Source organism: Parasteatoda tepidariorum, chromosome 7, assembly GCF_982258835.1.
Source record: "Parasteatoda tepidariorum strain Cologne lab strain chromosome 7, Ptep-v5.0, whole genome shotgun sequence".
NCBI classification, from domain to species: domain Eukaryota; kingdom Metazoa; phylum Arthropoda; class Arachnida; order Araneae; family Theridiidae; genus Parasteatoda; species Parasteatoda tepidariorum.
In genome coordinates, this window is record NC_141761.1 from 82,163,922 (window position 1) to 82,187,865 (window position 23,944).

The following is a 23,944-nucleotide window of genomic DNA, read 5'->3' on the forward strand; positions in this document are numbered from 1 at the left end:
GTTTTAATTATAATGTTAGTTTTAATTTTTCAAGGCGAAAAAAATTCTAGTAAAATTCTAATGATGTATGTTAGTGACATTTACGGTATAAAAAGAGCAACATAGTTTTGCTTAATAAAACAAAAATATGCTTTCGTTCATATGGTAACGGTTTAACAAAAATTCAGGTTTTCAAAATTATACCTCTTATTACCACACCTTAGGTAAAAAAATACTAAACCAAGAGACTATTTCAACCAAATAGATGGTTTTCATTCCATCCCCTAAGGTATCATGATAAAATTAACAAATTTTACCACAATTACCAAACTTTATCATAAAATATAACGCCATATTTTATTGTTAATTTTACCAAAATCTTTACCAAAGCTCTTCCGTAAAATTACCTAGCTTTTTGTGTTCTCACAGAACCAAAAACACGGTAGAATTCACTATAGATTGGTAAATTTGTAAATTTGACCATACTTATTTCTCAGTGTTTAAATAGTTATACTTTTAAAATACATGTCCCCTTTATGTTCTATATTTTTTGATGAATATTTAAATTATAATTTAAATAAAGAAAGTAACACACAGAAATTCCACAAATATAACTTTATTACATACAAACTCTACAGTTTTGTTCAGTATTATCAAGTAATAAAATATATATAGCTACCAGTATCTTTTTAAAGACGTCGGTGAGAATTAAAGCTCTTTTTAGTGATTTTTTCTTATGTTAAATACAAACACCGGGATGGGTACACAGAATTCGCTTAAGGGATAAAAATTACTGCATTTTTTGCAGTTGTAGGCACATTGACAAAAAATTACACTTGTTTTTCTTCCTCTGGAAGGTTCTTATAGCTCTCATTGCTTTTTCAGAATGCATATTATTTTTCAGTTATTGATAAAGAAAATTGTGCTTCTAATCAATCAAAATAATCTTCATGAGTAATAAATACAAAAAAAAACAATAAATGTGTATAATTTGTTAATGCTTGCTTAGTAATGTTAAAAATGAAATAGTAATACTCATGCGTATAAGCAAGCATCTCTAGTTTTTCTTAAACAACTTGTGTTGCATTAGATAGTAATTTACAAGAAACCATTAACAAAGATATTTTTAACAGTTTCAGGACGGAGATTTAATAAATATTTTTAGCTAACCGCTTATTCTTAAATCCAATTCATTTTAATGACGTGTGAAGCAATTGTTTGATTGATATTATACTTTTTGGTTGTTTTGAGTATTTTAAAATGTTTTAACTTTCTTTAAAAGTTTTTAAAACCTTTATGCTTAAATATCTATTAACAGATGCAATGCAATTTAATATTAGTAACTCAAATAGACGAGTACAAGATGACTGTAAGTTCCCTCCAGATTGAAAATTTTAAGTACATCTATAAAGAGCAGAGAAGGTCATGAGAATTTGTAATCCTCAATTTTGCTCATGTTGACCATTGGCATTTTCTCAACTGATGGTTCGTCTTCTGCGTCTTTAGGTGCCGGCCTAGAAGATCCTCTGCAAGTTAATGTTGACTTTAGCTCATTCCATAACATCCTGGGAATAGATTCCTAGTAAAAATAAAAGTGTAAATTATTATAGATAGAAACTCTAAAAAAATGGTTGTTTTCTTTTCAAATTTGATATAGAGAACAGATGCTGGATGATGTTGGAAGAAGAAACTGGTTTAGGACTTAAATTTATTTTATCATTACTTTGTTGATTTTTTTTCATTTAAGAAAATAGCAACATAATATATTTTACCAAAATTTTTTATTACATCTGTTTCTTCTGAGTTATGAGCCATTTAATCTCAGATATCATTGAAGGGTTGATTTTTATGCAGCAGCAATCTTTATCTCAAAATACCAAAGAGGTTTATTAAAGATTAGCAGATAAACCACACTCTTAGAAATAAAACTCCCATTTTGAACGATTCAGAAATCCTTGAGATATATTTCACAAGTTTTGAGTATTATTTCGCCGCAAAATCGTAATTTGTGACGAAATAGGAGCTTTCTAGCATATGACGAAAATATTTCCTCAACTCGGACCTCATGCTAGTGCATTGTGGAAGATTTTTAACTAGAATGACGATACTAGGATGAAGACTAGATAATTGAAAATAAAATGACCAATTTGGGTGACCGGCACGTATGGTGGTCAAGGAGATCACTACACAGATCCCGGGATCACATCCCACTTCGATGAGGGGTACAATTGATGTTTTTGTTCAATCTGTATTTCGTTTGCTGTGATGATAGGTGACATTGATTCTGCTATATGTCGCCTACGATAAAGTGATTTTTAGAAAGTTAAGCACTACGAGTAATTTTTTTTCGAAAAAAATAGAATGACGAACAATTTCTTGAGTATTGACAAAATTCATTTCCTCAGAGACATAGCGTCTACTTCGTCACTTTGACGAAATGTTCGCTCGACACATATTCAAGGAAACAGTTTCTTCAAAAACAAAAAAAACGTGTCGCGAAATTTGAGTATCAATTTTCTTACAGTGCATGTAAGTCTGAAACAATATTAAATTTAACTATGCTAGTTCACGCGCATTCATTTTCATCCCTTTCTTTTCCTTATCTTTTCATTATTTTTTATCTCATAATGTTCCAAGAATATAATTAAGAAAAATAGAAAGAAATACAAATGTACTATTGGCTGAGTTATGTTAAATATTAGTTGGTTTGTATTTAGAAAAGTTATAATAGTTAGTTACAAAGCTCGTCGAGAGATGGCGCCAGTCAATACCAAATAAAATATTACACAGAAAGTGGTGAATATTGTATTGAAACTGAATATTGGTGAATATTGTATTTTATATACATATTTTCTCAGTCAGCAAAGCCAAATTTTAATAAGCTTTGTAGCTATTTTTTAAACTAAGTAGGCTTGAATTGTTGAGTCGATGGCATCAAACTATGCATCTCTGTCACCTCGCGTTTGACTTAAATTGATATTTTTAGTAATTTTTGGGGCACAGAGCAACTAGAAAGTGCAAGTTATTTTTCTTTTTTATATTGCACACAAAACAAATTGATTCACAAAGAGTATGATAATAACATAATGTTGTCATTGCATCAAAGGTTCTAAAGTTTTATCTTTGAAGCTTCATGGGACATTAAAAATTTTACAGAAGCTTTCACACTGATTAGTTCATGAATAAGCAAATAAAACCAAATTTTCAGCTACAAAAACCTGTTTAGCAACGGAATCTTTTATTACACCTCCCCCCCTGCTTCTATATTACAAAAGCAACTACATTAAAATTTATTTATCAACTCTCTTCTCTTAAGCGATGTCTCCCTCAGCGACATTTTTGAAGAAAAAGTTTCTTCGCGTTGTAAACTACCTGAGAAGTGTCTTCATAAAGAGTCGAAAGACAAATGGCCACACAGAAAGCAGTACGACGCGCAGTATAAATGAAAGTAGACAGCCTGAATTCTGCCTGACATTTATTGATTTTAATCCTAGTTGCAAGGGGAAAAAACTTTGAAAATAGTATCATATTATTTGCATGTATCATATGATACCTTGCAATCATTTTGCTCAATCTTAATTTTCTTAATTGCTTCAGTTGTATTTAATTGTTGTTTGCATTTTAAATAAATCAAACCAGTTCAATCTGGTTTCGAACCAATCAAACAATCTTTGAGATTAAGTAACATTAAACTAATTTTAATAAACCATTTTAAATGAAATAGAATTTTTAGGTTTAATAAATTAAAGAGTGTCTTAACAATAGGAGTCGCAAATTGTTAATTAAAAACCAAATAACTTATTTTTTTCCTTTAATACCACTGTTTTCATAAAATAATAAAGAATTCAGGTTGTATATTCGTATGGTTTGTATGGTATACGCAGAAGGAAATATGGAAGCTATCTCCATGAATTTCTTTTCATTATGAATATTTTTTTTTAAAAAAAAGATAAATCCTCAATAAGAGCTTCTTTAAATCAACTTTCAGAGTCTCTTGAGAAAATTATATATTATGGTATACTGATTGCATCTGGTAATTTAACGATTTTAGGCGAAGAATTTGGTGAGAAAGCCTAATCAAAACGTGCTGTCATAGTCAACTCTTTAGAGTAATATAATTATTTGGTGGGACAAATTGCTCTTTATTTCCTTTTCGTTTTTATTTCAAAAAGTCTACAGCCATATGTGCCGATTAGACACTGCATCATAAAGTACGTGTTTCATTTATGTCATACCATGATTCATAATTCTATCAAAAGAATGCAAAATTATTAAATAAAATGCAAATTACATTATCGTGTCAGTTTATGCACAACTGCAAACTATCATATATTCTCGGAAAAATTTACGAATATTTTGTATGAAATTAAAATCGCCATCTTATGTATGCATACTTCGTGTTTCTCATCAATATTTTCAGACATATTAATCCACAGTTACTACAAACAGCACAGTTAATAACAAACATATAGTTAAATAAGTAAATTGGGTAAACTATGGAATAAATCTTGATGAAGATAGGGCACTTTTTGCGTTAAGTGGATATAAAACTAAGGAATATGAATACAGCAAAACTGCGGAATGTTCTTGTTCGTAGACAAAAGCAAATGTACTGCTTCAATACATTTGTTTTAATTTTCAATAACTCTTTAACCTCATTCACGTTGTCTTACTTTACTCATAGAATTTATGCAAATTAAAGGATACTTCTTAAATTTTTGATTAAATAGTTGCGAAAGTCGTTCTAAGGGAATAAAATATTTACCCGTTCTAATATCTTATTGGCCTTCCATACGAATTCCATGACAACAAGAATCGCTCCTAAACATGAGCCAATACCAAGTACAAGAAAAACACCTCCTACGTTTCGAATACCCATTTCCGCCGAGTCTGCAGCACTATCATCTACACATTGAACAGGTGCTTTCCACCATTTCTGTTTCAGCATATGCAACTGTTGTGTTTCTTGTAACTCGAGTATTCCACTCGACAGGAGACCTCTATATGGTGAATCTAGAAGAAAGAATTTAATATTTTAAGTTAAATATATCTAGAATCAATTAAGTCATTATTTGACTTTATTCACGTTCTTTGTTCTTTCACGTTACTCAGAATCTTTCAAAAATGATTTAATATACTTTCGTAATAAGTTTGCCAAATTACAAAATATGCAAATAGAAGAGTAAATAGAGATTAGAAGCTTAAATCGAGGGAGCTTTTTTATGGAGCGTTCCTACTGCAGTACTGTAAATACTACAGGAGAGTAAATGTTTTAAAAATAAATAAATATTTTAAAAATATTTTATTTTAATGATTTTTCTTCTTCTCCTTTTATTATAACAGCTTGTGAGCAGTTTATAAAACGTAATATTTTTCTTAATTATCCTCCTACTTTCCTCCCATTTTATTTTTAGCCTTTTTGACATTATTGATATATATATATATATATATATATATATATATATATATATATATATATATATATATATATATATATATATATATATATATATATATATATATATATATATATATATATATATATATATATATATATATATAATAATATACTTCATAATTCAAGAAATGTTCATCGCATGGAAAATAAAAACAATTTTGTTTTCACATTACATAGCATCAAAAGATTCTTGGATCAAAAGGATTTTGGATCCAATTTATTTCAACGCAAACCGTCCTTTTAATAATACTAAAAAAGAACTTAGTAGGAGATGTAGCAATTCTATATCTCTTTGGATCAGAACACATGGTATTTCAATTGAACTGAAACAATTCATTAAATAAAACTAAAACTTACTGGGTGGGGTTGCAATTCCATATCCCTTTGAATCCAGTTCTCCACCAATTTTTGTCAGTTCGCATCTTCTTTCAGTGATATATTCTATACTTGTTGACTCCATAAGAAAAGCATAATTTCCCATTTTTACCCTGGAAATTCCATCGCCATTAGTTTTGGTGAATACCGATGGTCGTTGAGATTCCATAAATGACCACATTCTTTTGTAAATCGGATAAGAAGAATTCTGTTTAAAAATAATAATTATTTAAAATATTAATAAAGCAAATTTTTATAATAAACACTCGTATATATATAATATTTTAAAGCTAGGGATATTCTTTTACCATTTTTAAGACTTCATTGTGTTATTACATTCACTGTTGAAAGTTACTGTTTAAAGTACAGGTACTTAGGGGAATCATCCGTAAAAACCATTTCACCCAAAAAATATTTTACCGTGATTTTGTTAGAAATATTTATTTAATTGCAGTGATTCAGAGATTTTATGATAATTGTTACTTTAAGAATTGCTGTAAGTCAAATTTTTTTCATTCCACAACATATCCTGGTAAAAATGGATTTTACGGTTGAAAGTACAGACATTTTGTGCGCTGCAACATTTTACCGGAAATTTTTGCTTTTTATAAGTAAACATTTTCAGTAAAGTTAGCAATAATTTTTGATTAAATGTGTTATGAAATATTACACCTAGGAATCAAAGTATGAAGCACTATTTAAAATTGTGATACAATTGGAAATTACTTAAGCCCAAAAAATTCATATCTCCAAGTGGAAATTTTGTGCTCACTGTATTATCACTTATAATGTTACATTTTTTTTAAAAACAAATATTAGTTTTTTACCTACTCAAAAAAAATCAATTCTAAAAGAAAGTTGTCGTTATTTGAAAATTTGCCACAAGTGTAAATTACTTTTCCGTAGCAAGTAAAGCTAAATAAAACAAAAAATAAAGCAAATTAATCACCAAAATATTAGATAAAAGGAATTCATAGTGTAAGTTTTATGTATAAATTTATTAAAAGTTCCACCGAAGTGTACATAAGTATACGTATACTTGTACCTCACCAAAAGTATACATAAGTATACGTATAGATGTACTTCACCGAATAATACAATGGAACTGAATACTGTCCTTCATAACTTTCATGGCCTGATTTTAAACGATCATTTTCTTCTTATTTTTAATAAGTTTAATGCGCACCAACTAGTATAATTTAACACATTGAAATTAGTATAATTGTAACTGAAAACTATCAGAAGTATCTCAAAACTTATATAAAAAATAATTATAATAAAATTTATCATAAGCATGTCAGTTTTCGATTACGTTAGTTTAATTTTTTATGATGCAGTTTATACTGGAAAAGTAAATTTATGGTAACTTCTATGCTTGTTCTCCGATAGACTGCTACCATGAAGAAAAAAAAAGTTAACATTTTTCTTATGATTAATTGAAACGTAGGTAAATTGTACTTTAATGAAGGTATAAACTATATTTGCACTGCTGGCATGTAATTTACTTTAAGGAAACAGATTGTTCAAAGTGCGGAATAAGAAACATTTAGTAAGCAGCCAAGGTAATCATGCAGAATCGTACTGTAACTTAAAAGTAACTAAAACAATTTAATTTCCCACCAAAATCATTTACAACTTCAATTCATCCTGATTTCAAGTAAATGTATTTGTTTACATCAGAATTTGAAATTTGAGTTGCAACTAATGTATTTCCTAACCCTATTTGCTAAATTTACACTACTTAAACAAGGCGCGAAATAATCACTGAATATATATAGTTTTAAATTATTAAGATCTATTTTTTTCTTACAGTTGATGATTTACTTCGAATGCAATTAAGTATGTTAAGAGTGAAAGTGAGTAGTTCATAATTATAGAAGCTTATGCTTTATTTTCCATGGAAGACTTATTTCCATATAATTAAGTATATTTATCATTTTTTAACGACATATTTAAGTGAAGCAATAAACTTTCGAAAACGAGTGGAAATTTATCTTTACTTTTTAATTTAGCTTTCTATTAGACGGTTCGGAAAATAAATTTCAATACAAGCAATCTTTTTTCTTTAAGTAAGTATTCTTGATTTTTTAGTAATTATGGAATTATTTTATCAAAGCTATCTTGAAGAATGCAAAAATTTTCTTAAATTTTTTTTTCTTTCATTTGTGTAAATTAAATTAATCGTTTAATTGGAAGTAAATATCTCTCTAATTAAATTGAATTAATTTAAAAATTTTATTGCAACTTAAGAATTTTATTAATTACTAAAAATATTGGATGCAAAATTAATAATATATTAGATAGTACACGTAATTAAAATTTTAGATTCATAAGCTAACCAAATAAATTATAAAAGCTATTTTTGATTTTAATACTTCATTAAACTTGGCAAATCATGCAATATGTGAAAAACAAGACATACAACTTTTTAAGAGGACTAAAACTGAAAATTATTTTTTCAGATAAATCATTATTTAATGATATGGCAGTATCAGTTCCAGAACGAATAGTTTTACGTAATTATATGCGCAGATATTTTCTGCAGTTTTAATGTATTCAGATTTTGTAACCGTATCTAATTCAACATTCACATTAACTTAAAATTTAAAACAGGTGATTATATATCACACATAATTCTGAGGCATTAACATATTTTTTCCAGATTTTGCTGTACGAGCTGATGAAAAAGATTATTTATTTAATTTTTTATTTTCTTTCCAGATTTTTCGAAAAGTAGTTACTAAGACTGAAACTGATAAGTTGATTCAACTAATTATCATACATTTTTGGAAAATAAATTTGATATTCCACAAGATACATTCCCCAAAATACTCGATCATTACCATAGTAAATAAAGTTTTCAATTCAGGAAAATATTCCTTCGACTAAGGAAGCACAGATTTCAGAGCTTGCTAATTGTTTTTAACAACTTTTCTCAAATTTCAAAGCAATAATTTTGTAATCAATTTTAATTTGATACAAAGGCTTCGTTGCATTAAATTGTTTCAAAGTTATAGCAAAAAGAGATAACACAAAAAAAAATCGTTTTTTTGAAAATGTCCATATCTTCATTAATATTTAAACTAGGTTTACGAATTTTTGGGCAATTATTGCATTTAATAACCAAAGCAATAGTTATAAGTTATAAATGCATTATTATATTTTTTTGGTCGCCGACCAGCCTGTGTAGGGGGCAGGGAACTGTCCTTGCATCAGAAAGGTTCTGGGCTCGAATCCCGGGCAAGGCATGGACGTTCTTTCCCTCTCTGCACTATCTGTCCTCACTGTGGGAGCGACGCTGTCCCACCTAATATGGTGACCCTGAAAGAGAGGCCAACAAAATCGCCCTGTATACGCTTGAATTGACGGATGTTAACACAGGCGGGCATTGGAAATAAAAAAAAAAATATTTTTTTGGCCAAGGGTGCTCAAAAATATTTTTTAAGTTTGTAATTTATTGTTGGTTCCTCAAACCTCAAAAAGCTTTAAAATTTCTTGATATGAGTGAGAAGTCTCATGATCTTCTATACATTTCTAAATTTATGAACTCATTCTCGAAGTATTTTTTGAGAAATGTCAACAAAAAAAAATTTAGCATGGAAGAATTTCCATTATTTCGTCCAACCCCTGTATCATCATTTTAGTCCCATCTATGTTAATATCAAATATTTACTTTAAAAAGGAAACACGAAAGGTTACTTTTAGGTATAGAGCACTCGGTCCTGAAAAAGTGTCGTTTCTGAAACACGGAGTTAACTGGATACTTCGCATCTATGATTCCCTATCGCGTAATTCCCCGCTCGTCATATAAGAACATTATATAACTGCATTGCTTTTTTTGGTGTAGATTTTGACTGGAGGTATTATATTTACGATTTCCTTTAAACGAAATTCCATGATTGGGTGACAACATATAAGGTAAATGCGTCACTTCTTGGTGCATAATTTAATTAGAGGTACTGCATTTAATATTTTTTGTTAGTTCTTCATCTATGCTATTTTCCACAGAGACAACAACAATACATGAGTTACATGCATTAAACAAGGAGCAAGTAGACAAGATAATTGCCAATACCAACTTACGCTAAGACAATGATCGAATCTGATGTTCGGAAGTCAACATGGCATGATAATTTTTCTATAAACTACTTAGGAAGTGAATGATAAATTAATCATTTCATACTTATCGGGTCGATTTTAAAAAAAATTTTTTCAATGCCTAAGCTTTCTATAGAATGTTGGATTTCACACATTGAAGGTAATAAGCAAATAGTAAAACACTTCGCGTACCCATAATCTAATTAAATTTTATTTTAAAACCGGTAGAATAATAAACATTGTTTCCGAGCAGTAGCTTTATTTATTATCTTTTGTTTTTGCTAGATTATTCAGATTCATTCAGATATTACAGATTCCAAAAAATTTCTGTAATGACAAGCATTAATGGGACTGTTTATGTTTTTTGACTTACATTTCCTCTTAGTTCAATGAAAAAATAGCTCATTTTGGTCTGAAGGTGTTTAAAAAGGTTTTTTGAAGGGTCCAAAATTTTCGATTTACCGCAATTGACTTGAGTGTTTCTGGATTCTTATAAAAACAATAATTTTAATGACACGCTCGTGACTGCCCATGCATTGCATTATTGAGATCTAGCCACATTTATGCAAAATCATGATTGAAAATTTCTTCAAATTAATCAGCATAGCAAAGGAAAGAATTTACATCTCGTTTCATTACATAATCACAACCTATCTCTACTCTTTGTTTAGTATATAGTTTTAAAAAAAAATCAGTATATCCAATTTTTAAGCTCTTTTCCCTTGTTAGTACATCTGATATTTATCAAACTTAACTTAAACTGTAATCTTACTCTAAAAAAAGCTTGAGTTGATCCTCCATCCACACTCCCGTACTGAATTGTTGTTTGTTTTGCAAGATCTTTTGCATCAGTTATAGGAGATGTCATACGTTGAGACGTGAGGAAAGCTGCTAAGTTTGCTGTGTATGATGATATCATAATTAAAGTAAAAAACCACCAACTGCTAGCAACTATTCTGGTTGAAATAGCTCTGGAATGAAACAAGACATTTCTTTTTAACTACTATAACTTATGATGTATTGTTCAAGAAATGACCCCAATAAATAGCTTGAAACTTTTTAAAGTATATTAAAACTGTAAGGGTTTGTAATAATATGTAAAATATTAAGTCGAATTAATAAAAAGTAAAGTATTCACACCACAATGCTTTGCGGGATTGGAAGTTCAAGGAGATAAAGGCTCCGCAATTTCGTATGGCATGTTTACGGCATTGGGGTCAGTATGGAGCATCACCTTTTCTTCCCAGACAATCTGTTACCGAAGGATCTGAAACTGGTCAGGATTCACGCCGTCACAGAGGATCGAACCTCAGTTCTTCACAATCACTGCACCAGATGACTGAGATAGTCGCGGACTTACCTGGTCAAGGAAACACCTCTTAGAAAATAAGAGGCATCAGTACTGGTCACTATAGATTCCGACGTAACGAACTGGGCAGGGAGGAGATAAAGAAGATCTCACAACGTCCAGGCAAATGAACTGCAGGAAAAATATGAAAGATGTCACAGCGTTTGGGATAATAAAGTATTAGATTGCTCGGTTATGGTTGGTTACCCGTACGGAGGCCTTTCCTTTTCAAGGAGGTGTTCAATGAGTATATTAAAAATAATCATTTAGTAATCAAGTATTAACTCTAACGAGACAAACAAAATTACCCGATACAATTTACTTGTTAAGTTAGTATTTCTAAACTGTTCTTGCGACACAAAATGTACCATGTACCCAAATTCAAGTCTTTATTAAAAAAATAATGATATGATGATTCATGATTAAATGATTCAGGATTTTAAGTTTAACAATATATTCATATAATTACATATTTCTATGGATTCGCACATTATGTAAAATTTATCTAAAACATGGAGTTTCCAAAAATTCCCAGCAAACACTCAAAACAATTTTTAATCAATTACTGACAAGTATAAGGAAACAGAATAAATCGCTCAAATTCAAGCTTCTGCTTCAAAAATACTTAAGGACTAAAATGCAAGAAATTATGACGAATAACATGATAAGTTACCTTCTCCTTAAATCTAACACAACAAAAAATGCTCCGATATCTAGCACCCACACAAATTTTAAACGAGGGATAAAGGAATTTTTTAAAATCAATTTTTATTTTTACAAAATTAAAAAATAAAAAAAAAAGAAACATCAATTTTTTTCCCTTCAAAACAGCCACTCATATGGTTGAACTAAACTTTCGAAAACTCATGTTTTCTCAAATTACTATTTTTCTCTGAAGTTGCATGAACTATAAACCCGTTAATTTTCAGTCCATTTACTAAAATATTTTGCAATTATACATTATTTAAATTATTACATTTTGATGGAAATGTTACCATCTTTATCATATTTAGGTATCCTAAAAGGGATGATACCCACTATTATTCACTGTTGTTATACACCGTAACACTTATTTCACATAACTTATTTCATTATAGATTAAATTTAAGTCAAAGTAATAAAATAAATATTGAAATTAATTTTGTTGTGCGATCGAAAAATCCACTAAAACATGGATTACTTTTAAAAACACAGTGACAGTAGCTCGTGAGTACTAAGTATAAATCAGAAAACAGCAGACAGTACATGCGTAATATACACAATTAATTTGTAAGACTCTAACCTGGGTAAGATATCCGAACCTTGCTGCATTATTGAACCAATCGTAAACCAGAAGCAATTTAGAAGAGTAAATTGATTTTCCACGGTATCATTCTCAGTATCACATGGATGAGGATTCACCCATTCATAAGGACTCAGTCTTGCTAAGATGAATAGAAACAAGCTCACTCCTAAGTATGCTGTTCCCATATAGAACCACACTTCTAATGATAAAGGCTGAAGAAATGAAAACATGGGTGGACTCTTCTTGTCAGGTTTTTTGAAAAGAATGCTGATGCCAAGTGTCATCCAAGGCATGGTAAAATCCACAGCTTCTTCTCTTTCGTAAGTTATTGACAAGTCAGCTATGGCTATATCAGCTTCCTGAATAATGCAAATAACAATGTTAAGTATAAACTGTTTAATAGATGATTTACTATTAAAAAGAAAAACTTTTAAGTATTATTAAATTGTTCTAAGTCCGCAATTTTTTCCCCTACAGATTAGAAATACTATGTTGAATGCAATGAAAAGGACTTAAATTACTTTAAGGGGACATGGTAGGTAGGTAGGTACTTTTTTTACTCGCACTAGAGCTTCACAATGGGCTATTGGCGACAGTCCGGGAAATATCCCTGAGAATGATTCGCATGCAAATCAGCGCAATTTTGATCCTCTGAAGAAGGGATGGCTCCCCTGCTTTGGTAGGTCAACGACCTGCACTCGAAGTCGAATACTTAACGAAAACCAATACAGTGCATCCTCGGTCCTTACGCAGGCTAATCAAAGTGGTCCCCACCCGTTTACTGGCCACAGCCAGTGAAACTTGACTTCGGTGTTCCACTGGGAACCGTGTCTTTACTATCGGTCCGATGCAGGACTTAAGTGTTAATGGAATTGTGTTATTGGAAATGAGCATTTAAAAAACATGAAACTCCAGATTATTCAGAATGTTATAATGCAGGAGCCGGAAAGTAGCAGAATATGAAGAACAAAAATATGCAAGTTATTACACAGAGTTTGAATTTCACAAAATTTTAATTTCAGAAGTTGCCAATTATCAGCCATTGACAACTTGTTTTCAATGACCATTTAGAATAAGTAATTCGTGGTAGTAATTTGAATTCTTATATGAAATGTATGTAATTCCTATATGAAAATAGCAACCAATTTTTCGGGGACTATATATATATATATATATATATATATATATATATATATATATATTATATATATATATATATATATATATATATATATATATATATATATATATATATATATATATATATATATATATATATATATATATATATATATATATATATATATATATATATATATATATATACCATCTCTATTCGTAGTATAGAGTAGAGAAAGTGAAGTGGTAGCGTGATGGTGAAACGAACCAAGCAAAAGGCAGGAACCTTTAAACTAGAAATACCGTGAAAACGCTCATTTATAATTCAAGCGCTGCATTCGTAAATAAGGAAGACTAAATCCGTAATGTTGAGATATCATCCGTTAATGCAGCATGTGCAAGTCTGAGAGGGGGATTGGGGTTGGAAGGGTAATAGGGGTGGAGTAATGTTACCCTAAATTTATAGGGTGAAAACATCCATATTTGAATAACATACCTGATTTGATTTAAATGATCAAAGGAACATATTGAAATATTTCTACAAATAAATAAACTGCCTTACCAGAATATTGATTTGATAATTTATTTATTATTATATGAATATTCATATACATACATACATATCAAACCAATAAATTTATGAATTTTTTTCTTTTTAAATTTGTTTGCAAAAAGTTTGCATTTATTTTCATTTTAGTTTTTTTATTATTATTATTACTCCTATGAAACTAAAATATGTTTTTGTGCCCACTTAGATAACCTGAGGTAGTTTACTTTGCGACACTAAGAAAATAAACAGAAATATTTCTACTAAGGGATATAGTTTACTGTAAAGAAAAAGACATAAAAAAAAAACTTTAAACAGAAATTAATCCATGTAAAAACATATAAAATGCAAAAGAAAGTGCAAAGAAAATTCTAAGAGTGGGGGGAAGGATAGCCTTCCCCTTCAGAAATTTAAGGTACTTTTGAGGTTGTTCTGAGGTGTCAAGGTTGGTTTGAAATTTATTCGAAGTTGATTTCAAAAACAACCTTAAAAGATCAACCTCGCAAGGAGTATAATAAATGTGTTTGCGATTGTTTTATTAACACTAGATGGAAATACAGTTCAGAGCAATCCAGCTTAGGGAGGTTGTTTTTGAAGTATACGGAATTTTTTTCGACACTTCAACAAATTTGTATATTTGAGGTGTGAATAATTTCCCTCGATCTAAGTAAAATTATTTCTGAGTTACATATGAGATTGATTTTGTGAGGTGTAACTGAGGTTTTTTAATGAGATTATTTTTGGTGCAAAACATAATCTCATTTTCTGCCACATTTTTACATCTGTCAACCTCAAAAGCAACATTTTTTGTCAAGGCTATAGGTCCTGTTCTGAGGGAACCATCCTGTGAACTGAAAAGTCTCTCGCAGCAGAGGTTGAAGCAGAGGTTAGATGCAGATTAATGTCCGTAGAGTAAAAACATTCTCATGCAGCCTGGTAGTGTGTTGAAACGTGGTACCCTAGAAAAACTTTCTTCACGACCATGTTATTTAATTTAATGTATTTCAATTATTTAATGCTTTTGTATGGCTACTGTTTAAAAATTTTATTTTCGTAAAAATAAAAATAAAAATATTATAAAAAATTAGTAAATGTTTTGAGTACTGATTGATAAATGAATGGAGATGAAGACACTTACTTAGTTGAAATAATAAGTTAAAGAACAAGAAACAGACCTTTCGCAAGAGTTCACCAATCATTCCATTCCAAGAACCATTATCAAGTCTTTTTCCATGATTACCATCTACCACTTCTCTTATCGTATATTGAAAATGATGTTTACTGGCTAGTTTGTCCAAAAGATCCTTGCAAAATCCTTCATATCGATCGTTTCCCCTAAGTTCTTGCTCAGATTCCACTTTCGACATGTACGGCGCAGTCTGCAATAGCACAATAATGAAATGAATATAAAGTTAATTTATACATTGACACATCAAACCATTCCATTCAATTTACGCACCAGTTTTGTTGTAACTCTCAAAGTCTTGTTTTTCAAGATATCCAAAACGTCACCAAATTCATCTCCCTCCCCTCGCTTGGACAAATGTAATCCAATTTCTGTATCCCAGGTACCAACCTACGTAGGAAAAAAACAAGGAAATTGTTTAAAATAGAAATATTCGTTAAAAGGGAAACCAAATTGTATTATAGGAGTTGATTAAACATACATAAATGCAAAAGTGTATTACCCAGGTATATAAAAAAGAAATGAGGTGATCTTTTTTTTTTCGAAATCAAAAATTTAAAACAATCAACAAAAATAATTAAACAATAAAAAAAATTAAAAAGGAAATCAAAAATTTGAAGCGAACAACAGCAAATTTGGATTTTTAAGTTAATTTCGAAATCAAGAATTAAATAAATTTAAAAATTGAAATCTGTGAAAGTGGTTATTATAATCACAGATATATCAATAAATCTTTAATGGAATTCATGTAAGTGACGTCATCGTGGGTAAATCACGACATTTTTCAATTCAGAAGCTAATCTAGATCGACACACATTCGTCATGACGTCGTTTACAGGTATCAGTTTAAATTAGAATTTAAACACATGGTTAGGCATAATCATTTTTTTCTTAATTTGCATGTACCCAATTGAGGAATACCCAATTGGAGAAGGAGGTAAACTTTAATTTGAAAAGAATTGACCAAAATGTAATACAAATTTTAATTTTCTGGAAAAAATGAAACTATTAAATAAATGCTAACTATTAAATGAAACTATTAAATATTAAATAAAAAATGAACTATTAAATAAATGCACAAAATATACAAATGAGGCTAGAAATATACACATACACGAAATACGCGCTTCAACACGATTTGTCATCACAGCTATTCTTTACTAAGCTTCTTCTACGTAATAAATGGTAAGAATTTACCTAAAGTCTTAGATTCCAGGGCTTTAAATTCACCGACGTGTAACGGTAAATTGATAATATTTTCATACATGAATTTGAATATTAGAAACTAACTTCTTTAAGCCAGATGATTTTGTGGAAGATTCGTCCTAAGATCTCAAGTTTACTCAATTACTTTAGAACTGTGCAACATCCGTTTAATAATGTGCATATAATCAACAAATTATTTATGAATTAAAAAGGAAATGTTCCTGGTTTAGGGCATAATTGAGGTTACATGGACTAAATTCATCTGTTGGTTTTTAGAAGCAGTAATGATTTGAAATAAAAATATGTAACATGTTATTTTATTCATGTTGTCAAAACTATTAAGTTCTTAATGTTATCATATTGTAAAAAAATAGTTTCATAAGCGATTTTACCCATAAAAATAAAAACACATTTAATCTTATTCTATAAATATTTTATAGGAAAAGTAAATCGATTTATAAAATTCTAAAATTATGAATGATTTTAAATTGGTTTATAACGAATGGCAATAAACCTTAAAAAGTATCTCTAAATTGTAACAAATTCATTCGTTTATGTTATGATAACATCTGGCTGACCTAACAACTTTAACAGCATTGTTATAACTTTATGGCGTAAGTCAAGTCCACAAAACGTAAAGTTATGCAGGGGTAGTATTCTGAGCTCGCAGTCGACCGTCGATTTGAGCTTTTGGAAGCCGCACCAGGGGGCTCATTACCTGATATTCTACTTTCCCCGCCCATCGCTCGATTTTTGGTATTCCAAGCAAGTTTTAGTGGATGTTGAGCGCTCTTTTCGGTCGACGCGAAAACCACTGGTATTTTCAGTAGAGTAATGGTGAGCAAATGGAATGCATTGATAATTAATTATTTTACACGGCTAAGTCTTCGGAGGAGACCGATATATCGAAACAGAGAAAATGTTTTTAGTCTTCATGACGATGTATTTTTAGATTTTTTTCGATTAACGAATAATCTTGTACTGTATATATGCATGAAACTAAGAGTGGACTTAGAAAAAGAAGCACGGCGAGGAAATGTGATTTCACTAGAAACACAAGTTAAATTTAGTTTATTTTCAATATCATTAGTATATTTATCTTTTTTTTTTAACTAATTGAATTTAATTTTTCTTTGCTATATGCGAAAAAATAGGTATTTTTGGGGTTGTAATAGTATATTTGATAAACTTAATAGGTAAAATTGTAAATGTTAATTTTTTCTGACTAAAACTTTTGTAGATTTTTTTTATTATTTTAATAGATTATCTAAAGTTAAATTGTAATTAATAAATATTGATGATTAATAACCAGAAATTGTCTCAATTTTCTTCGCAAATCTTTTACTCCATTAAAAAACAAGTGTGTCATTTTTTAATTACTTTTTATAATCTCGAAAAGATACTGCAGATAGAATGTGTTAAATTACGCTTTTTTTTTTTTTTTTTTTAATTAAGAACTTGTAATTTTCATTAGCTTTATATGAAATAAAAAGTAATTTCTTTCATTTCTGAAACAAAGTAGAAAAATTTAACATAGAAGTATTTTCTTTTTTAATCAATATGGAAAAGATATGATTACAAAGTATTTTTGAACTTAAATTTCAAAAAAAAAAAAAAAAAATTAAGATTTTACAACCTCACATGCTTATATGAAACTTTTTTCTGAATTCTTTTCAAGAAATTTCAATTTTTTTTAAATTTCAAATAGTTAAATTTGTATTTCTTGTAGATATTGTCTGCATTATTTCCAGTAAAAAAGATAAGTTTTAAGACTAAATTACTTCAACTTCTGATGTGTATTTAAATAGAGCTACTTTACATAACTGTTTATTAGATTCGTAGGTTTTATGTGCATTAAGATTTTTTGCAACTATCCAAAAAAGGCATTTACGTACAATCAACAAAATGAAAAAGTTTTAAACACTTTTGTCAGATTTTAGGTTCAAATCAAATCTACAATGATTCTAATATTACCATAAAAACTGAAAATGGGATATAAACGAATACTTGAGTGAATAATAAAGTATTTTATAACTATGAAACTATACTATAATTCACTATACTTAAAATTTTTGAAAAATCTTTTTTAACATAAAACTATTATTGCTGAACAGGATAATTGTAGTATGTAGTACATAAATTGCTAGACAAATTATTAACTAAATATTTCGAATCTCTCAAAGTGATTTTTTTCTAATAGCTAAAATTTTATAAAAGTTTTGTTAAGGAGAGTTCAAAACATTTTCCATGTAACAAAGAGGTCCATATAATGAAATGTAATGTATATCTTTTCATCATTTGTTTGGTATTTATCAAATTTCACCCGTATAAGAACAATGAAGCATAAAATAAAAAGCTTACTTGAAAATAGAATTTAAACTGCAAATTATACTTTCTTTTATTATCAACACAAATGAAGTGATATAAATACTACCTTCTTAAATATAAAATGAGCCTTCGCTCACCTCTATTAAATCATAATTAATAAAATTCGTAATTTTCAAAAGGCAATGTGAAAACCTTCTGTTTAGCAACATAAAGTGATATGTAGCAAAAATGCTGTTAACATTTAAAAATTCTGATATTTGAAATTTTTTTTCTGGATCTTTTCTACTATCCACATAATATTAAATGCAATTAAAAATTTATTTCTTAAACAAACAAACAAAAAAAAAAAAAAATCATGCATGTGATATGCCAATACGATGTACGAAAATTTAGTGTCTTAATCGCTATTGGAATAAACAAACCAAAGATCTGATAGCAACTCAATAACATATACTTATAATAATAGTACATATTAGATTTTTAATTATCAGATTTGTAATAGGTCAATAGGTCTAATAGGTCAATGTTTATTATTATCAAAAATAAGAAAAAACATTATCATTTCAGGGATGTATATAAATTTTATTTAATAAATGTAAGTATCAAAAATTAGTGCAATAAAATAAATTTCAAAAGACAATATTTTATCTCAAATAATAGATACTCAAAATGCCTTTTTCAATAGCTTGTCGCGCGTGAATGTCGTGCATCACATTGCTTCGAGCATTTTTATTGGTTGATAACACGGAAGAAGTTTCACCCCTACTCTTCTCATAAGGTAGACCAGTCCGCAAGTCTCCTCCACTGACCACTGAGTTCAGAATACCGAAATTCAAAACAGTGGACGGTGTGACGTCAGGGGAAGGCGTCACGCGGGGAAGGTCTACTTCGACTCGTCGTTTGTTTGGAATCCCAGCCCTGGATCGAAGGAAAAAAAATTGAGCATGCGCAATTGCTTCTTCAAAGCTTACGCACTGTATGCATATTATGTAAAATTGCGTAGTCAAATCTCCAAATTGAAAAAAATTTAAGCATTTCTATAGTTACGGTTCATACAATTACACTTTAAAACAAATAAAGATGCTATTGCATAGATATTGTATTAGCCTTAATGAGTTACCTTGTGTAATCCTTTTGTTGAAATTTTTACAAGATCTAATTCGAAGCTTGATCGTGTCCCATTTTTATCAAATTTCAATATCCCAGTCGTATATTCTGGGGAACTCTGTTGAATAAAGAAATATGAATTAGATATAAATATGGTTAATAAAAAATAATGCAGAATGCTTAGGTAAAATTTCAAAAAAAAGATCGAAGAAAAGCTAAATTATTGTCCACAAAAGGTGTTGTAATTACATTTAATTGTAAATTACAAGATTCCAAAAAAATGTTTGTTTCTTTAAGAGATAATAGATTTTATGGAAGCAGCTAATTGTTTGAAGATCAAACTTTTTTATGATTTTTTTTTACACTAAGTATTTTTTTCTTAAAAACTGCTCAAATTTGTCCAATTATGAATATATTCATTTTTGTATTTGAAATTGCATAACATTGAAAAAATTTTGTATCAAATTACGGTTTTAAGTACCGGCACATTATAGAGAAGAGTCTTTAAAATCGCACCGTTTGAATATCGTACCACCTTTGGTTTCAGAAGAAATACAAAATGGAGAAACTACGCTCTAGTGGATAAATTAGAAAGATTTTTTTTACATGTAGATCCATGAAGATGAGTCGAGTCGCTTTCAATTTAATTTGTTTAACAAGATTTCAATGAAATTTTCGAACATCCTGCATAAGAGAGTAGCATAACTGCAGTGATTTCGAGATATTTTAATACATTATATAATTGTAAAATGTTATTGCTCTTACGTTATATTTTGCTAGATAACTGCTGTTAGAGGTTTGAAAAAAAATTTGTATAAAAAAAAAGTTACGTAGTAGCTTGAATTGTACGCCGTGTGCATTCATAAATCGTACCGGCACGATTTAAGAGCAATGAATTAATTTCAACTACTGAATAGACTGAATTTAAAATCTTTCAAACTATACTTCACTCAAACTGTCGAAAGGTGGCTGAAAATTATTTATCAACAAACTTTCTCCGATTATCGAATTTCCGTTTTCGTGATTGAGACTTTTAAAGGGAGTTGTTTGGGCATATACCAATAATGCTAAAACTAACCCTTCGAAATGTGCCTTTTCTCAGCATCTAAGCATGATATTACTTCAGTTTCTTTTCACAAAATAGTTACTTAATGCATGTTTACAATATGATAGTTTTATTACATATCTTTCTCCGAATTTATTTTTAAAAAAATTATGAACTGTGAATTCTGATTTTTTAAGAAGTTGCACCATTTTTGAGCAAAAATCTTTGTCAAAATTAAATTGACTCAAAAATTATTCTTGTTAACGCTAAAACATTACCACATCATACAGCAAATATAATCTCAAATATCCCTAAAAAATTACAGAACGATATCAAAAGTAGTTTCTTAGAAAAGGTGCATCAAAAAAGTTCAAATTTAGCATTATTGATCTATTCCCTACCAACTCCCCTTGAATAAGGTTGCAACAGACGAGAATAGTATTTCAAAGGTTTTTACTATTCTCATAAGTAAATTTTTAACTAAGCTAATTCTTTTTTGTCGCAAAACTTCATACTATATGCAAATCAATCGGAAATAAACGAAACTATTTCTGAAAACTTATTGAGATTTAATTTTCTTTTGATGAGATTTATTTTATCACTTACTCCAGGTACGAAAAAAAGTGATAAAAACTGTCTAATTTAAAAGCTTTCTAGTATTTTAAAGTAGTGATCTAACAATGAATTAGTGATGTGATTATAGACTGATTTGTCACAGTAACTTACCCGTTAAAGGCTTCGACCGAACCAATTTCCCCATTTGTTAAATTTAAGAAAAGAAAGTTGGTTACAGATCTCATAAAATGCAATAAAAAAAAAACATCACAAGCAATGTAACACTTGAATTTTGTAGCACCTTAAAATCAGGTTCAACATTTCTTTGACATAAAATAATATTATTATACTTGTAACGGCTAAATAATTTTAATATAACATTTCTTATTCCACTATTAAAAATTTTTTTTGTGGATTCCCGTGGTCGATTTATTTATGTAATCATAAGTACCCAATAAGTATGAGGTTGGTACGAAAAAAGCAACCGGTTTTCAGAACCATTGTTATCTCTAATGACACTTACCAACACTAGCAAGCCTGTCTGGTGAAACCAAGCGTATTTAAGGCACGTGGTGCGCTTCTTGTTTTTCAGTGGTGCTATCTATGTCAAAGAACACGAATTCAGCCACACACGTCACAGCCCGTTTATAGGGCGGATTCATTCATACATTCATTCACTGATCCATAGGCCGTAATTTTGACATGAACCAGAGAGCTATCAAACTCCAATTCAGTACCCGCAGAAGTATTGATTTGTTATGGAAACACTGAGGACTTTGCTACCAACAGATTAAACGTGCACTAGTCACCATTTACTGCACGGGAGTCAAACTCACTACCTCTTGAGCATAGGCCCAACGCCCTACCAACTACGCTATCCCAGCCTCCTAAATAGTACCATTTGCAAACCTTGCAAAAACAAATAATTTTGAGTACTTAATGAACTATTATTACCCAAAAAATAATATTAGTAGCTCAATTGCTGTATTTTATTATTAAAAAACTCTAAATATAATTGTCAGTGAGCTGTGATTGATAAAAATTCAAAAGTGAAAAGCAGAACTCTGCTCTATTAAATTTACATTTTTGATAAATTACACAGTTCTTCGCGAAAATGAAAGCCCTGACACCATTCAGCAAATAATTATTCCTCATCTACCCTTTTTTGGTGACATGACTATATTTATTACTTCATTCAATGATTTAACTGTCATAAATTTGATATAAGACGGGAAAAATGATTGTTTTTACCTTTATTCATCTTACGTAAGTCTAGCGAGATTCAAAGTTTTAAAACACGAACATTTGTAGAGAGGAGAAATTTCAGGAAAATTTTTGCCCTTGAACTGGAAAAGAATCTTAAATTATAGTTTTTTTTATTTGGTTTTGAATTTTTTTAAAACTAGTTCTCTACATATTCAAAATTCAGATACACTCTTTTCCATCCAAACAATAAAAATAATTGGAAACAATATTGGCTTAAAGCGTTGAGGGGGAGAGGAGGCCAAATTTTTCTCACCTGAGATTTAGAATCAATTTTTCCGTTTTTAGTTAAAACCGAAACTAAATAATTTTAATAATATGAAGTATTTAGGAAGGCATTATGGCTGAACTATCAAATATGCAGAAAAAATATTCGAAAATTTCTTTTTTTTTCCTTCCTTTTTTAATGTTATTGAAGGTGGCCCAACCCATCAAAATCTCCCTAATTTCTATAATTGAAGATTTACGAGAACCGTTTCTTTTTTCTAGCCCCACATCGTCAATCCACATCCCCTAATCGCTAAAATAAATGTTTTTGACTCTCAAAGAGACTCCTAAGTTCTTTTGTAAAAGTTTTTAAAGATTCATTAAACGAGGCAACCGGAGTAATATTTGGATTCAGGAGATCATTTTAAAATCCATAGGAATAGTGTCTTAGCTAGAAAAAATTCTACAGTGCAGTATTATTGCAGCTGAAATAAAAATAAAAAAATAAATAAATGGATAAAACGTACTATTTTCATGGCGTTAACTAATTGCAAACCTGAAGCCCAGGTTTGTGTTCCGTCGCAGTACAATGATTTAATATGAATCTGCTTACTTCTGTCAAGTTCATTTATCATATGAGACAGCCACAGAAGTGAATCGTATACAAGAGCAGCCTCTGTCTGAAAATATTTTTAAGATAAAAATAACTGTTATTGGACATAGTTATCAGATAATCATTGTTCAAATAATTATAATTTAGCATTGTGATTTTTTAGATAGCATATTAACACCATCTATTTTATATAACATTTCTTTTTCTGCATAACATTGGACATAG

The 23,944-nt window shown here is 29.5% G+C and overlaps 1 protein-coding gene across 1 annotated transcript in view; it reads right to left on the reverse strand.

The window, feature by feature from the left end:
• Positions 1-579: 579 nt before the first annotated feature.
• The window catches only part of LOC107446820 (glutamate receptor ionotropic, kainate 2), a 144,985-nt gene continuing 121,620 nt past the window's right edge, over positions 580-23,944 (reverse strand). Inside the window, exons 7-15 of the mRNA XM_021144471.4 lie at positions 23,634-23,786; positions 20,050-20,154; positions 15,669-15,785; positions 15,385-15,588; positions 12,541-12,902; positions 10,683-10,881; positions 5,795-6,020; positions 4,745-4,992; positions 580-1,558 (exon numbers count right to left, since the gene is read on the reverse strand). Of these exons, the coding sequence (XP_021000130.3) occupies positions 1,403-1,558; positions 4,745-4,992; positions 5,795-6,020; positions 10,683-10,881; positions 12,541-12,902; positions 15,385-15,588; positions 15,669-15,785; positions 20,050-20,154; positions 23,634-23,786 (1,770 nt within the window). The 3' untranslated portion in view covers positions 580-1,402. The remainder of the gene's footprint in view (positions 1,559-4,744; positions 4,993-5,794; positions 6,021-10,682; positions 10,882-12,540; positions 12,903-15,384; positions 15,589-15,668; positions 15,786-20,049; positions 20,155-23,633; positions 23,787-23,944) is intronic.